Source organism: Scyliorhinus torazame, chromosome 25 (genome assembly GCF_047496885.1).
Source record: "Scyliorhinus torazame isolate Kashiwa2021f chromosome 25, sScyTor2.1, whole genome shotgun sequence".
Taxonomy (NCBI): Eukaryota; Metazoa; Chordata; class Chondrichthyes; order Carcharhiniformes; family Scyliorhinidae; genus Scyliorhinus; species Scyliorhinus torazame.
The window spans coordinates 8,704,691-8,722,305 of record NC_092731.1 but is presented as its reverse complement, the minus strand read 5'-3'; the positions used below and the strand labels follow the sequence as shown (position 1 = coordinate 8,722,305).

Sequence of the window (17,615 nt, the reverse complement as noted above, 5' to 3'; positions counted from 1 at the left end):
AGCCCACAAGCTCCCTTTTCCTGGCTCCTGCTCTCTCCAGCCTTTTAAAGAGCATATTTCACCCTGAATGACCATTAACTGGCCAGCGAGTGTAATGTTGCATTAACAACACGATCTCTCAGGGTGACACAGAGGTTGGCAGTGCTGCCTCACGGTGCTGAGGACCCGGGTTCGATCCCGGCCCTGGGTCACTGTCCATGTGGAGTTTGCACATTCTCCCCGTGTTTGCGTGAGTTTCGCCCCCACAACCCAAAGATGTGCAGGGTAGGTGGATTAGCCGCAGTAAATTGCCCCTTAATTGGAAAAAAATATTTGGGTACTCTAAATTTTAAAAAAAAGAAAAGAAAAACACGATCTCGGCTGGAAGCGGGTTTTACATCGGCTCCCACACGTACCAATCTTGGGCGTGCCCTCAATGTAAATTCAGGCTCATGAGTAATTCTATTAATGTTAGTTATGAATGAAATCTTGGTGGCACCATAATTAGTATGTTAATTGTGTAATTCCAATGAGATACTGGTTGAATCAAAGTGACTCCCCAACACGAGTTTCCTCTTTGTGAATTCCCCCACCCTCTGGATTCGGTTTCTAGTTTTCCTCAGCCCCTTCCTTAGGTCTTGGGTCGCTTCCTCGTTCTCGGAACATCTTTAAAAAAAATCTTTCCAGTTGAGGGGCAAGTTAGCATGACAAATCCACCTACCCTGCGCATCTTTGAGTTGTGGGGGTGAGACCCAAACAGACACGGCGGGAATGCGCAAACTCCATGCGGACAGTGACCAGGGATCAAACTCAGGTCCTCTGCGCCTAGAGGCAGCAGTGCTAACCACTGTGCACCGTTCCACCCCTCGGAACTTCTAATATAACAGTTGTCACAAACCTACAGAGTTTAGCAACTGCCGTTACAAGGTAAATACATTAACACTGTGGGTGTCACATGGTCAGACATCACTTGATCAGAAATCATATGGTCAAACCACCTGGAATACCTCCAACCAGAATTGGCAATTCAATGCATGGCCATGGCCAATCTACAGACCCTTTTAATCTCCTGAGTGACAGTTCCATTGTGGATACCTATTGTGGACCGATTAGATTGTTCTTGAAAACTTCTTGTGAGAAAAGCACAAACGATTAAAACAGAAAGCGGGTGATATTAAACACTGAAACATGGCTGTTTATAGACCAGAATCTTTAATCATAATAAATCTCGTGGCAGCACAATTATCCTGCCAAGGTTTTTGCGAATGAATATTACAACAGGCAGTCACAATGATGAAATGTTTATGCGACCAAGATTTTACAAGCAGGTCGGTATTACAAATGTAAAACCATTTTGTATTATAAATGTACATCTGTCTTTCTGGTGTTTTGGTTGATAAATACAGTGGGTTACGTTTGCCACGCACGTGGGTTTAGTCCAGCCAGCTAAGTGTGTAATGAAATATTCAGAAATTTCTTAAGTGTAAACCACACGTAAGACAGCCAAGAGGAAAGAACAACATTTCTGAAATAAAAGTCAATTTGTTTTGTCCATGTCGTGTTAGTTCCACTGGTATAACACTGGCTGCAACTGGAAGCAGCATAGATCAAAGATACTCCAGACCTTGAAGTTAGTTCAATGAGGTTTATTGAACTAATAGCACAGTTCTCTGTGAGTTCGACTCTCTGCTAACTTAACTGTGGTTACTCTGTCTGACTGAACCAGACTAGCTCTTTGCCACATGGTGGGGGTGTGAGATTGTAACAACATCCTTGACTGACTCTCTAGATGTTCATCAGTGGAAAGAGGCGGAGTGCGAGTGCCTCGTGTCTTTTATAGTCAGATCCCATCACTGAGTATCCGGCCTGCTTATTGGTCATGTCCTGTTCTCTGTGTCCATTAGCTGCTTGTCTGTATACCATTATGTGTGTGTCCGCATATCATGACAGTCCACTGACTGTATTTCAGGATGGGACATAAAGTATTCAATGATTGTCAAACCATGATTTTGCACTGTCATAGATTAGTCACACGGATTCAAATAGGCCCATCACATAGTGAAAAGATTATCATGAGTATAATCCTATTATTTTCTGCTTTTCCGCAAACCGACAGTGAATCCGGGGAAACATTGTGCATGTACAGGGAGGTATTGGCTTGGAATCATTACTCCACTTATGCCCATACCCTTCCTGTTGGGATTGGCAAATGACTTGATACAATATACAAACACAGAGGAGAAAAAACAGCCTTGCCTGACTCCAGGCTTGAATACAAAGATTCTGATTCCAACTTATTGATTAAATCGGTGCTATCTGATGTCTGTGTAGAGCAGTTGGATCCAACAACTGTGAATTCCCTAACTCAAACCCCACTTTGGACAGCGTGTCCATCTTGCATGTGTGCAATGTTCTATTGAAGGTCTGCTTCTGGTCCTAGCTGATTAAGCAGTTGTCCACCCTCCTGTCCCATACGTAGGTAACAGTATCCCTGGGTAGCGTGGGGCCCTCAGCCGGCCAGCTGCAGCAGAGGCCTGATGCAAGTGGATCATCAGCTCCTGAGCAGACTTGACCAAATTGGCAATCACCGTGGGCAGGATTTCAACGTAGTCCGTGTTAAACTGAGACATGTCTGATCTTTTCTCCCTCCCCTTTCTGCTCCTAGCTGAGGTGGTGATTCCAAGTGAATTCTGACTGGCCAGCAGCACAGGCTTGTCCAGATCAAACTAGTTCCACAAAGCTGAGTACAATTCGACTGGTAAACTGTCGCTCCCTGGGACTTTACTCCTATCGGAGGATCGGACTGTCTTGTCAGCTTGTCCACTGTTTGTGGGTAATCTCGACTTCCCTTCTGGCTGTTGTTCAAAATCTCTGAAATAGAGGACATGAACATCTTGGTAGCCATGCTGTAGGTGGGTTTCACATCGTACAACCTGGCATTAAAGGATTTGCAGATTTGTTTGTAAGGCTACGAGAACATTAACTGTCTTCTTTCTTTACACTGCTGATCACAGAGCTCTGTGTGTACATTTTGGGAGAAGATGCACAAGCATATCTCATCTTGCTTCACGGATTAAATTATAATCCAAGAAATGGAGCCAATCCAAGTGAACTCCTACAGCAAGCTTCGCATTATCTAATTTAAAGTAATAAAACATTCCAAGGCACCTCACTAGAGTATTGTTTTTTAAAAAAAATTTAGAGTACTCAATTATTTTTTTCCAATTGGGGGGCAATTTAGCGTGACCAATCCACCTAACCTGCACATGTTTGGGTTGTGGGGTGGAAACCCATTCAGATACGGGGAGAATGTGCAAACATCACATGGACAGTGACCTGGATCTGGGATCGAACCTGGGTCCTCAGCGCCGTAGGCAGCAGTGCTAGCCACTGTGTCACCGTGCCACCCTCTCACTGGAGTATTGTTAAGATAATTTAAAAAAAAAAATTAGAGTACCCAGTTCTTTTTTTCCAATTAAAGGGTAATTTTAGTGTGGCCAATTCACCTACCTTGCATATCTTTTGGGGTTATGGGGGTGAGACCCATGCAGACACGAGGAGAATGTGCAAACTCCACACAGACTGTCACCCGGGGCTGGGATTGAACCCGGGTCCTCAGCGGCATGAGGCAGCAGTGCTAACCACTGTGCCGTCCCGTGCTAAAATAACTTTTGACGCTGAGCCGTGTAAGGTGACATTAGGCCAGATGGTCAGAGGCTTGATTAAGGAGGTTGGCCTTAAGGAGGAAAGAGAGGCAGATAGACAGAGATGGTTAGGGAGGAAATGCCAGAGTTTAGGACCCAGGCAGCTGAAGACACAGCTACCATAATTTTGCAATTAAAATTAGAGAATCACAAGAGCCCAGAATTAGATGAGCGCAGGTATCTTGGGAGGGTTTTGAGCCTGGGGCGAATACAGAGAAAGGGAGGGGCGAGGCCATGAAGGGAATTGAAAATAAGGTTGAAAATTTTAAAATTGAGATATCACTTCACCGGGGAGCCAATTGAGATGGATGAAATGGATTCGGTATGATGTCAGGTTTATAGAGGGTAGAATGTGTGGCAGCCCAGCCAGAATGTGTTGAAATACTCAAGTCTAGAGGTGACAAAGGCATGCGCGAGCATGAGCCAGGATGATAAACAACAATGAAGTAATATGCAGCCTTTACAAAGGAACATGCCAAGGACATTCAGCTGCCCGAGACTTTTCTGCCACATTTCAGTTAGATCATCGGTGATCTATACCTCAACTCCATTCAATCATTTTTGATTCATTACAAAAGTCTATCACTCCCAGACTTCAACATTTAAATTGATCCAGCATCCACACCTTTTTGGGGAAGAGTTTTCAAAGTTTCCAACGTACTTTGCACAAAAATGTGTTTACGGATTTCACTCCTGATTGGCTGAGTTCTAATTGTAAGAATTTGCTCACTTCTGTTGAATTCCCCCATCAACGGAATTAGTTGCTTTGCATCTGCGCTAACAGATAATTTATCTACTTTTAACATCTTGCACCTCAACCAGCTATACTCAATTGAACAAGAAGCCAATTTATATAACTGCCCTCATAAGTTAACCCTGCAAACCACACGGTTGGGTGCTTCGGTTGCTGGGTCGGATGCTTCCAGGTCGAGGTCAGGGTCACATTACCATTAGAGTACTGCCGGGTCGGGCCATATGGGTCGGTCCTTGGAAGTCAGAGAATCTCCAGACCTGACAGCAAGGCCATCAGAGATGCCAAGAGAAAATACCACACTAAGCTAGAGTCCCAGAGTAACGACACAAACTCGTCAGTTGTGGCAAGGCTTAAACAACATAATGGGCTACAAAGCAAAGCCGAGTAGAATCTCTGGCAGCAGAGCACCTCTATGCTTGTTTTGAGCAGGGAGCCAATAAACTGATGTCACCTGCCCCAACAGCTTCGGACACATCGTTACCTACCATCACAGTCTCAGAACTTAGATCGACCTTCTCGAAAGTGAACCCACAGAAAGCAACAGGTCCTGGCGGAGTCCCTGGTCGTGCACTCAGATAGTGCGGACCAACTAGCGGGTGTGCTCGCAGACATCTTTAACCGCCGTTCCCACCTGCTTCAAGAAGACCACCATCATACTGGTGCCAAAAAAGAACCAGGCAACGTGCCTCAATGACTACCAACTGGTGGCCCTGACATCTATCATTATGAAGTGCTTCGAGAGGTTGGTCATGAGATACATCAACTCTATACTCCCAGAATGCATTGATCCACTGCAATTCGCCTACTGCCACAACCGATCCACAGCAGATACTATCTCCCAGGCTCTACACTCATCCGTGGAGCATCTCGACAACAAGGTCTCCTACATCAGACTCTTATTCATTGACTACAACTCCGCCATTAACACCATAATCCCAGCCAAGCTCATATACAAATTCCAAAACCTAGGACTCAGCTCCTCCCTCTGTAACTGGATCCTCTACTTTCTGACCCACAGACCGCTTTCAGTAAGGATAAACAACGACATCTCCTCCACAATAGTCCTCAATACCGGGGCCCCGCAAGGCTGAGTACTTAGCCCCCTTCTATACTCCCCACACACATGACTGTGTGGCAAAATGCGGCTCCAATTCCATCTAAAAGTTTGCTGCTGACGCAACTGTAGTGCGTCGGATCTCAAAGGTGAACCAGAGTACAGGAGGAAGATAGAGAACTTCGAAGCGTTGGGTAACAACAACAATCTCTCCCTCAATGTGGAATTCATTGCCACAGAGGGCGGTGGAGGCCGGGACGTTGAGTGTCTTTAAGACAGAAGTTGATAAATTCTTGATTTCTCGAGGAATTAAGGGCTATGGAGAGCGGGTAAATGGAGTTGAAATCAGCCATGATTGAATGGTGGAGTGGACCCGATGGGCCGAATGGCCTTACTTCCGCTCCTATGTCTTATGGTCTTAATGTCAGCTAAACTAAGGAGCTGGTCTTTGATTTATGGAAGCAGAGTGTTGTCCATGCCCTTGTCTGTATCAATGGTGCCGAGGTGGAGATGGTGGACAGCTTTAAATTCCTAGATGTAAGTCACCAACAATCTGTCCTGGGTGACGCTACGCCCAACATCTATACTTCCTCAGGAAATTCAGCATATCCACAACAATTCTTACAAATTTCCAGAATTATTGAAAGCAGCCTTTCTGGCTGCATCACAGCTTGGTATGGCAACTGCTCGGCCGAAGACTGCAAGAAGCTGCAGAATCGTGAGCACAGCCCAGTCTATCACGTATCTCATACACTGACTCTGCCTACACCTCCCGCTGCCTTGGGAAAGCCGGCAGCATAATCAAAGACCGCTTCCACCTGGGTTATTTTCTTTTCCAACCTCTTCCATCAGGCAGAAGATACAAAAGTTTGAGAACACGTACCAATAGATTCAAAAACAACTTCTTCCCCGCTGTTACTAGACTCCTGAATGACCCTCTTAGGCTCTGAACTGATCTTATGGGCAGCGTGATCAGTAGTCCCTCCGTCCAATGTCGTAAGGCCAACGACCTCCAGCGGGCTGCAAGAGTAAGTTAACACTACACCGGCCCCCCGGTATCCCCCAAGAGCCAATCTATCATCCTGGGGTGGTCCTCGAAGACGCTGGGGATCTCCGGGTGTCCCAGGTTGTAGCTGTCATGCACACTCCCTGGGAAGTGTGCACACACATGCATGATCCGGAGGTGGTGGTCACACATTAGTTGAACGTTCAGGGAGTGGAACCCCTTCCTGTTTAAGAAGGGCACTCCTGGATGCCCTGATGCGTGCAAGGCGACATGCGTGCCATCTATACCCCTGGACCTGGGTGACAACCCACCTTCTCATGGGCAATCAGGGATATGCAATAAATGCTGGCCTTGGCACACACATTCCACGACTGAATAGAAAATTCCATATTTTCCAGTCTCCACATATCGAGACTCCCTCCCCACCTGGTACTGCTCTGTAAACCTTCTCTAAACTCTCTCCAAAGCCTGGTGTGCAAAATTGAGCACAAAGGTCCAAAAAGTAATTTTAAAAGGCTGAGCACTGACTTCCTCGCTTTTGCATGTTTTGTTTCCATTTATGAAGCCAAGGATGGCTTGTACGGTTTGTGGAAAAGCGATACAACTTTACCAACTTGTCCCTGCCCCCTGCAATGATGTCCTGTTTTGTCCCAAACTTGGGTGTGCTCTGCTCGTCGAGGACAACCCACCAGAGACGTGAATCTCCCTGGGCGTTGGAAGGTGGGCAAGATGAGCAGGGTGGACAAGCTGGGACTGCTCTCCTTGGGAAGGAGCGGGCTGAGAGAAGATTTGATAGAGGTGTTCAAAATCATGAGGGAGCTGGACAGGTTGGACTATGAGAAAGTGTTGGGGGCGGTGGCGGAGGCGCCCAGAGCCAGGGGCGGGCATCGCTTCAGGAAGATTGGCAAAAGGAGCAGCGATGGTGGCACGGGGAAAAAGCCCCTTTCCCGCCAGCAAGCGGTGAGTATCCAGAATGCTCCGCCCGAAGACGGGCGGTGGACTCCATCACAAGGTGATCGCCCAAAGAGAGGACAGAGGTTGCAAGGGGACCAGGAAAAGGGCGCGGCAGCGGTCCTTGGCGGAGGGCCATCATCGACACGAGGGGCCGAACGACCGCAATCAATCCCGGCACGACGCAACCTGCCGCCCTCCCGCGCGATCTTGCTGCGGGTTCTCGCCCCCGTCTTGGCGCCTGATCCTCCTCGTGAGGTCGTCGTCGTGGTCGGCTGTGGCGAGCGGCTTCCCCGGGCCTCCCCATTCTCCTCCTCGGGGTTTTGGGGGCGCGGGAACTACAAATCCCGGCGCACCTCGGGCTCGGGGCCCAGGCACAACGGACACCGCCGAGGGGGACCGTTTCTTTTTCAGTTGGGAGCGCGCGGAGGGGGTGAGGAGAGACAGCGAGGCGCGCTTGCGCGAAGGAGGGAGGGGAGAGAGAGGCGCTTGCGCGGAGGTTGGGGAGGGGGGGGGGGGGAAGAGGAGAAGGCGCGCTTGCGCGGAAGTTGGGCGAGGGGAGAGAGGGGCAGGCGCGCCTGCGCGGAAGGTGGGCGAAGGGCGAGGAGCTGGTGCGCGTGCGCGGTAGGTGGGGGCGGGGGAGAGGAGCTGGTGCGCGTGCGCGAACGGTGGGGGAGGGGAGGCGCGCGTGCGCGAGGCGGCGGAAGTGGGGGAGGCACAAGAAGGCGAGCGCGAGCCGATCGGGCGGGCAGACGGGGAGCGAGCGGCCACCGAGAAACATCGGTTTTCCCCTCACGCGCCCTGCCTGCCTGACCGACACGCCCGCGACATAAGTTTTGAGTTGGGAACTCGGTGTTGGTTTTATTTTATTTTCTTTAAAATAAAAATCAGCGCCTTGGCGCGGGAGTGAACGGCCGCGAGTGAGAGGCGCCTCCCCGCCCGCCCCGTGCGCCGCACCTGGAGGAGTCTCCCCCCCACCCCCCCCGGACATGGTCGACTATCACGAAGCCAACTCGCAATTCCAGCAGCCCAACCACGGGGACTACATGCAGCCTGAGGAGGACTGGGACCGCGACCTGTTGCTGGACCCGGCCTGGGAGCGACAGCAACGGAAGGTAAACCGCACAGCAACCCGCCCCCCTTCTACACACACAGCACCCCCCCCCCCCCCCCCCCCAGCGGCACACTTCACCCCGACCCCATCTTCCCACCCCACAACACACATCGCAACACCCCCCCACACACACACTGCAACCCCACACAGCGCCCCAACCCCCCAGTACCTCCCCCCCCCCACACCATCACCCCCAATCCCCCCCCACACCATCACCCCCAATCCCCCCCCACACCATCACCCCCAATCCCCCCCCACACCATCACCCCCAATCCCCCCCCACACCATCACCCCCAATCCCCCCCCACACCATCACCCCCAATCCCCCCCCACACCATCACCCCCAATCCCCCCCCACACCATCACCCCCAATCCCCCCCCACACCATCACCCCCAATCCCCCCCCACACCATCACCCCCAATCCCCCCCCACACCATCACCCCCAATCCCCCCCCACACCATCACCCCCAATCCCCCCCCAGCATCACCCCCAATCCCCCCCCAGCATCACCCCCAATCCCCCCCCAGCATCACCCCCAATCCCCCCCCAGCATCACCCCCAATCCCCCCCCAGCATCACCCCCAACCCCCCCCCAGCATCACCCCCAATCCCCCCCCAGCATCACCCCCAATCCCCCCCAGCATCACCCCAAAATCCCCCCCCAGCATCACCCCCAATCCCCCCCAGCATCACCCCCAATCCCCCCCCAGCATCACCCCCAATCCCCCCCCCAGCATCACCCCCAATCCCCCCCCCCAGCATCACCCCCAATCCCCCCCCCCCCAGCATCACCCCCAATCCCCCCCCCCCCAGCATCACCCCCAATCCCCCCCCCCCCAGCATCACCCCCAATCCCCCCCCCCAGCATCACTCCCAATCCCCCCACCCAGCATCACCCCCAATCCCCCCCCCCCCCAGCATCACCCCCAATCCCCCCCCCCCCAGCATCACCCCCAATCCCCCCCCCCCCAGCATCACCCCCAATCCCCCCCCCCCCGGCATCGCCCCCAATCCCCCCCCCCCCGGCATCGCCCCCAATCCCCCCCCCCCCGGCATCGCCCCCAATCCCCCCCCCCCTGGCATCGCCCCCAGCCCCCCCCCCCGGCATCGCCCCCAGCCCCCCCCCCCCCCGGCATCGCCCCCAGCCCCCCCCCCCCCCGGCATCGCCCCCAGCCCCCCCCCCCCCCCCCGGCATCGCCCCCAGCGCGCCCCCAGCCCCCCCCCCCCCCGGCATCGCCCCCAGCCCCCCCCCCCCCGGCATCGCCCCCCCCCCCCCCCGCATCGCCCCCAGCCCCCCCCCCCCCCGGCATCGCCCCCAGCCCCACCCCGGCATCGCCCCCAGCCCCACCCCCCCGGCATAGCCCCCCCTGCCCCCGGCATAGTGCCCCCTGCCCCCGGCATAGCCCCCCCCTGCCCCCGGCATAGCCCCCCCCTGCCCCCGGCATAGCCCCCCCTGCCCCCGGCATAGCCCCCCCCCCGCCCCCGGCATAGCCCCCCCCCGCCCCCGGCATAGCCCCCCCCCCGCCCCCGGCATAGCCCCCCCCCCCGCCCCCGGCAAACCCCCCCCCCCGCCCCCGGCATAGCCCCCCCCCCGCCCCCGGCATAGCCCCCCCCCCGCCCCCGGCATAGCCCCCCCCCCGCCCCCGGCATAGCCCCCCCCCCGCCCCCGGCATCGCCCCCCCCCCCGCCCCCGGCATCGCCCCCCCCCCCCCCCCGCCCCCGGCATCGCCCCCCCCCCCGCCCCCGGCATCGCCCCCCCCCCCCGCCCCCGGCATCGCCCCCCCCCGCCCCCGGCATCGCCCCCCCCCGCCCCCGGCATCGCCCCCCCCCGCCCCCGGCATCGCCCCCCCCCGCCCCCGGCATCGCCCCGCCCCCGGCATCGCCCCCCCCCCCGCCCCCGGCATCGCCCCCCCCCGCCCCCGGCATCGCCCCCCCCGCCCCCGGCATCGCCCCCCCCGCCCCCGGCATCGCCCCCCATCCCCCCCCCGGCATCCCCCTCCTAATGCACAATGAATAAATCCTGGCAGGAGGAGGAGGGGTGGTCAGGGCCATGGGGAAACATCACTGCTTCCATGTGCAGAGCGATGCATTGAATTGCACAAAAGTCCGAGCAGCTGGAAAAATGCCTCTCCTTTTTCTAGTGTCCCCCCCCACACAATCCTTCTTTCAAGCAGGAACCTGTGATTTGTGCAGCCGGTGTTGATGTTTTTTGTGTCAACGTCACCAGCTTTATTTCCCCAGCACGATGCCTTGAATTTCTGCAGCTCCATTAATTCTGGGTGTATGCTCGCACGTCTGGATGTCTATGTCATGCCTGTTAACTTGGAGCTCTGAAATAATTTGAGCCTTTTGCTATTGTGGCCATGCTCGTTCGGTTTGCGGACAACGGATGGCTGGGTGTTTTTTTGCCTCCAGTGACCGGGCTTGTCCCCTTTGTTTTGCTCCGCCGCCCCTCGATACCTGAAGCAGCAAACTTTAAAGTGGGCGAAAAGGGCCAGTCTGTTGTGAAAGCAAAATGTACCATGGAGCTCTGGAACCCTTTACTTTCTGTCTTTGAATGCGCCAAAAAAGTGTGCTGGAAGGCCATAAGCATATCCTGACCAGTTTGTGCTTTCAAACTCTGGCATGTCCTTTTGTGATTCAACGGTGCAAGGAGTTTGAAGTGAACCATTCAAAAGTATTCAGGTCTGCAAAATGGCAGCTTTGCAGTACTGGACATGGGTGATTAAGAAAGCCATTTGCCTCTCCGGATCCTTTGATTATGGCTGGTGTACAGGAGGCCAGCCAGCAGTCCTGTCATTTTTTATTTGTAACTTGGGGCAATAAATAATTAGAAAATATCACGGCACCACAACTTGCTTTGAATCAATTTTCTACATTTACACATTTGAATCACTAACGATCATCAACTTGTATTTGTAATAAAGCCTTTCACAGGAGTGTCAAGCAAAAGTTGACACTGAGCTAGAGGTGGCCGAAAGCTTGATTGGGAGTGGGTTTTAACAAACGTCTTGGAGGAAATAGGTGGATGGAAGGGTGTAGAGGTCTTCGAGGAAATTCCTGAGCTCGGGCCATGCAGCTGAAGGCATGGCCGCCAATGTGATGCTCGAGGCCAGAAATAAAGGAGCAAAGATATCTTTGTTGTGGTACTGGGGGGAGGGGAAAGAGAGTACAGGACATGAACGATTTGAAAGCAAGGATTAGATTTTGAAATTTTCAACATTGCTTAACTGGCAGCTGATTATAGACCAGCAGGCTCATGGGTGTATGGGCCTTGGGTGAGTTAGCACACGGCCAGCAGAGGTTTTGATGACCTAAGGCGGAATGTGATGTTATCCAGGTGTGCATTGGCATGAAGGTAACAAGGAATGGATGGATGAAGATTTCTGAGGTGGAATCAGGCGATATCACGGAGGTGGAATTGCATGACCTTGGTCCTGGCACAGATATGGGGTCGGGAGCTCATTTTGGGAGTCAAATTAAACTACGGTTGTGAACAGGTCATTCTAGTTGGTTTATCCTCATCAGCCCAGAGGATGGATGCCAGTTGCAAAGGTAATGCTATGATTGTGGTCAACTAATCTAGTATAGGAGTGCAGGTTAGGGATCGAACCAGGAACCATCATATCTGCAAGGATCAGAATTATGCTGAGGCATTGCAAAATTGTACAAGTTTTAAAAAGTAGAATATAATGCAGACTTGACTGCACTATTGGGGAAATAAGTATTTTGTATATTGCAGATTCCAGCTTCAAATCTGCAAATTGGTTAATGTGATTCTTGTTTTTGTATTTTTGTTGAAACATCTGACCTCACTTTAGAATGTGACAATCTCTGATCCATGACTTTTTTGTGAACTGTTCTTATCTCTTATGGTGTAAAGATGTTTTTAAAGGAGCAGTGACATTAAATATAAATGGGAGGGATTGCGGTGGTGAGTTGGAAGTGCTGTACTAGTTCTGCATTTTTAAATTCTGAAGTACCTTGTGTGTACTCCTGGGCTTTGCCCCTGGACTGTTTGACATTTGGCAGCATAAGTGGTCAGTGTTCTTCCACCAAGTTGGCTATTTCAATTTCTGCTGTTCCAGTTGATTGCTGGATACTGATGACTGCACACTTTTTTTCAATGAACCATTCAAATTGTTTGGTCTGTTTGTGGGACAGCTATATAAATAGGACAAGTCAGCAGTTCTTGACATTAAGGTTTAGAATTCTAAACCCATAGTTGTACCATTTACTCACTGCAAGTTGGTGTGAAAACGGGCTCTTCAGAACCTGATTCAAATGTAGAGCAAGATAAATTTAGTATTGCTCTTTGAATAACATATTTTTTAAAAAAAAATCCGAACAGTAGTTGAGATTTATTATCAAATTTGAAAATCAAAAATGCACTTTAGACTAATTAGGTTACATTCCAAGGTAGACTTTTCCAATTTGATCCTCTGGTTTACAGTGGAGGTTTGACATGCTTCCTATTTCCCAGACCTTGTAATTGAACTATAATATTTAACCAGGATTAACCTGGAATGGTACTGTATTGACCTATGTTGGGGGGAAACAAAATGTGTGCCAATAAAAACGGCTGAAATTCTGGATCTATTTGCATGGAGGAATAATTTAATGCTATTCTGAGAAGCCCAAATTTTAACCGGCATATGTACGGATTCTGGTGTTTTTAGCAATTCATTTATCTGTCTGTAACTACTTGTGGACATGATAGCATTGCCATTCCTTTCCCCAGGCATTGTGTAAAAGAAGAACAAAGAAAAGTATAGCACAGGAACAGGCCCTCCAAGCCTGTGCCCCCCCCCCCTTGAACGTCTGTCATTTAAAAAAAATTATCAGAGTTACAAAGCCAGAGCTCAGTGTGACTAGGGGCAAACCCCTAATCCAGCTCCTTGCCTGCTCCAAATTGAATCCAATTCATGCTCCCCACAAGAGAGACGTACCAGATCCAGGCATTACACCTGACCTCGCACTCGTCTTAGCCAAAAGGCCGAGAAACCGTAAACGGCAGTATCATACCTGCTTCCACCTCCAGCAGCGAGTTCCAGGCGCCCACTCCCCTGTGTAAAAATCTTCCCTCGCAAATCTCCTCTAAACTTTGCCCCTCGCACCTTAAACCTATGTCCCCATGTAATTGACTCTTCCACCCTGGGACTATACCCGAAGGTGATGACCGTTGTATGGACTGGTGACAATAAACAGGACTTGTTGGGCTATGTTACTTATCAATATCAATACGCAAGAAGCTATCCAGGTGCTGTTAGGCTTTAAGTTTAACATAAATTGCATTCGCTAACTGCAAATTTAAAAAGAATAATTTAGCGTATCCGCTTCGTTTTTTCCACTTGAGGCAATTTTGCGTGGCCAATCCACCTACCCTGCACATCTTTGGGTTGTGGGGACGAAACCCACGCAAACACCGGGAGAGTGTGCAAACTCCACACGGACAGTGACCCAGAACCGGGATCAAACACTGCTGCCTCACAGTGCTGTGAGGCAGCAGTGCTAACCACTAGAGCCGTAAGTGTGCAAATTTAATGGTCCACAGTAAAATCTAGTCTGCCATTATCATGCGACTTCCATTTCCTTATTTGTATTGGTATTTTCAGAGGCAGTTTGTAAAAGCCTTGTGGAAGTAAAGTTGCTTATCTGAGAAGTTTCCTTTTAATGAATTTTGTTTCGTAAGAATCTTGCATCTGAATCAGAGACTTGCTCCCACTGTTAGAATGTCACACTTAACTGCCACTCATCAGCAAACCGTTAGAATGTATGTTTACTTAATCATTACTAGCGCTGCACTTGAAAAGAAACAAAAGCTTAACTCTTATCGAGTAATTTAAGGCCCACTTTTATTCGATATTTACTTATATAACTTGGCTTTAGTGAAACATAATACACATCCCCAATTGATGGTTCATGTTGAAACTAAAAATATACAGAAGTTAGTTAAACAATTATACCCTTTAATGTTGTCAAGGTTGCTTCTTGTACTATGTGAAGATTTGCATGTAAGTTTGAATTATAGATACAGTGAATATTTTTAATAATTGTGAACATGCTTGGGCAACATTAGTGAATGTGGCTTTCCCTAGCCATCTGGGTAGATCTGGTGAATGAAAAGCAAAGTTGTAACTGGCAGTTTAAAATGTGTATGTTGTGGTTTTGTTGCCACTTGTGCGGTAAAGTCTGCAATGCCAGATAACATGTAGCCGGCTATCTGGTACTTCTGATCGGCTAATGTCCCCAGAAGTTAGCTGCCCACATCCTGACAACTGGTTTCCAAACTGTAATTAAAATTAGAGATATATTGGTGTCGCAAATCTAAGCAAAACTATTATAATTTTTTTTTTAAATGCTGGGAAGGCGGCAGTGGTTAGCACTGGGACTGCGGCGCTGAGGACCCGGGTTCGAATCCTGGCCCTGGGTCATTGTCTGTGGAGTTTGCACATTCTCCCCATGTCTGCGTGGGTTCTCCCCCCCACAACCCCAAAGATGTGCAGATTAGGTGGATTGGCCACACTTAATTGGAAAATAAATATAATTAACAACTCTAAATATATTTTTAAAAAGTGCTGGGAATGCAGCAGTTTAGGCAGTATCTGTGGAGGGAGAAACGGATAATGTTTTGAGTCAAAAATGACTTCAGAACTGGGGGAACCTTAAGTTATATTGGATTTAAAACGTGAACTCCCATTTGTCTCCTCAGATGCTGCCAGACCTGCCGAATATTTCCAGCAATTTGTTTTTTTAAATTTCATGCTTCCAGCATCTTTAGTATTTTACTACCAACTATTGCATGATTGCTGGCTTTTAATTATTTATTTTCATATCCTATATTACTTGGTGCACTTCTTCAGTGTCCACAAGATATTAACCAATGCTATTTTTGTTCAGGACCCACAGCCCCCCTTTATATTGTTGGGTGAACATCCTGGTGATGTGCGACCACTCCCTACTAGATTAACAACTGGTTACACACAGTTATTAGAACAAGCTTTTTAAGACTCTTGTTCACTCTGGCTTCTTGATGGTTACGCCAGTGATTAGCTCACAGTTAAAATATAGAGCATTGTTTGTTGTCACCAGTGACAATTGTCCTGTTTGTGAAAATTGGACCATTGTTGTGGAAAGATATTGGTGTTTTAGATGCTTTTATGAGAGTGCGTTGGTTGCCCGCTTTTCTTATTTTCTTTTGATTTCAAAATTCACTCAACTATCACCTCCATGGCAGCACGGTGGCGCAGTGGGTAGTATTGCTGCCTCACGGTGCCGAGGTCCCAGGTTTGATCCTGGCTCTGGGTCACTGTCCGTTTGGAGTTTGCACATTCTCGTCGTGTTTGCATGGGTTTCGCCCCCACAAACCAAAGGTGTGCAGGGTAGGTGGATTGGCCACGCTAAATTGTCCCTTAATTGGAAAAAATGAATTGGGTGCTCTTCTATAAAAAAAAATAAAAAAAATTTTTATAAATCTATCACCTCCATGATTCCAATCATCCTCTGGTAGGATTGCTGGGCGAGTGTCTGACTTGAAATCTAAAAATAGGAGATTAATACAGAGGTCATTTTATCATCTCCTCTGAGACCCAGAATGCTGTAAACTGCTGATGTGTGGGCTTTGACTGCTGCAACTTTTTTGTCTGCCACTGGAGTTGTGATTTATGTGAGAATGGATACTGGCTTACTTTTGTCACCACCTTTTTGTAGTTGTGTTTTTGAAGTTTATTGAAATCTTGCTGAAGGAAATCTGACCTGAGCCGTGACCTCGTGTTGTGGTAAATAAAGTGTAGAAATCTTTTCGACTACACCCAATGCTGTAGTCCAGTTTCCTCCTCCTCTTTCTCATAGTCTTTTTTTTAAATTAATTTACGGGATGTGGGCATCCCTGTTTAGGGCAGCACTTCTTGCCCATCCCGAGTTGCCCTTGCGAAGGTAGTGGTGAGTTGCCATGAACTGCTGCAGTCCTTGAGGTGTAGGAACACCCACTGTACTGTTAGGGAGGGAGTTACAGGATGTTGTGACAGTGAAGGAATGGTGATATATTTCCAAGAAAAGGTGGTGAATGACTTGAAGGGGATCCTCCAGGTGGTGGGGTTCCCAGGTATTTGCTGCTCTTGTTCTTCTAGGTGGTAGTGATCGTGAGTTTGGAAGGTGCTGTCTAAGGTACCTTGGTGAGTTACTGCAGTGCAACTTGTAGATGGTACACACGGCTGACGCTGTTTGTCGGTGGTGGGTTGAAATGTTTGTGGACGGGGGAGCATTCAAGCGGGCTGCTTTGTCCTGGATGGTGTCGAGCTTGTGTTGTTGGAGCTGCACTCATCCAGGCAAATGGAGAGTATTCCATTACACTCCTGACTTGTGCCTGTAGATGGTGGACAGGCTTTGTGGAGTCGGGCGGTGAGTTACTTGCTGTAGGATTCCTAGCCTTAGACCTGCCCTGGTAGCCACAGAATTAATACGGCTATTTCAGTTCAGTTTCTGATCAATGGTGACCCCCCGGATGTTGATAGTGGGGGACTCAGCAATAGTAATGGAGCAGTGGTTAGATCCTTTTTTGTAGGAGATGGTCATTACCTGGCACTTGCATGGCGTGAATGTACCTTGTCAGCCCAAGCCTGAATATTGTCCAGGTCTTGCTGCATTTGGACATGGACTGCTTCATTATCTGAGGGGTCGTGAATGGTGCTGAACATTGTGCAGTCATCCGCAAACATCCCCACTTCTGACCTTCTGTTAGAAAGGAGGTCATTGAAGCAGCTGAAGATGGTTGTGCCTAGGACACTATCCTGAGGAACTCAGTCCCGGGACTGAGATGATTGATCTCCAACAATCCACCGAGATGGATCATCCACTCGGCTGAAGATTGTTGCGAATGGTGCTCCCATCTCTGCGGTCTGTCCTGCCGGTGAGACAGGACATAATCAGGAATGGTGATAGCAGTGTCTGGGACGTTGTCAGTAAGGTATGATTCTGTGAGTGACTGTCAGGATGAGGTCAAGTATGTTTTTCCCTCTTTATTCCCTCACCAGTCCCTGCCTTGTCTTTTAC

At 50.1% G+C, this 17,615-nt stretch overlaps 1 protein-coding gene across 2 annotated transcripts in view; it reads left to right on the top strand.

The window, feature by feature from the left end:
- Positions 1 to 8,163: 8,163 nt before the first annotated feature.
- The window catches only part of LOC140402288 (alpha-actinin-1-like), a 133,919-nt gene continuing 124,467 nt past the window's right edge, over positions 8,164 to 17,615 (top strand). For both annotated transcript variants that reach the window (XM_072489951.1, XM_072489950.1), the window contains exon 1: positions 8,164 to 8,563. In XM_072489951.1, the coding sequence (XP_072346052.1) occupies positions 8,438 to 8,563 (126 nt within the window). In that variant the 5' untranslated portion in view covers positions 8,164 to 8,437. The remainder of the gene's footprint in view (positions 8,564 to 17,615) is intronic.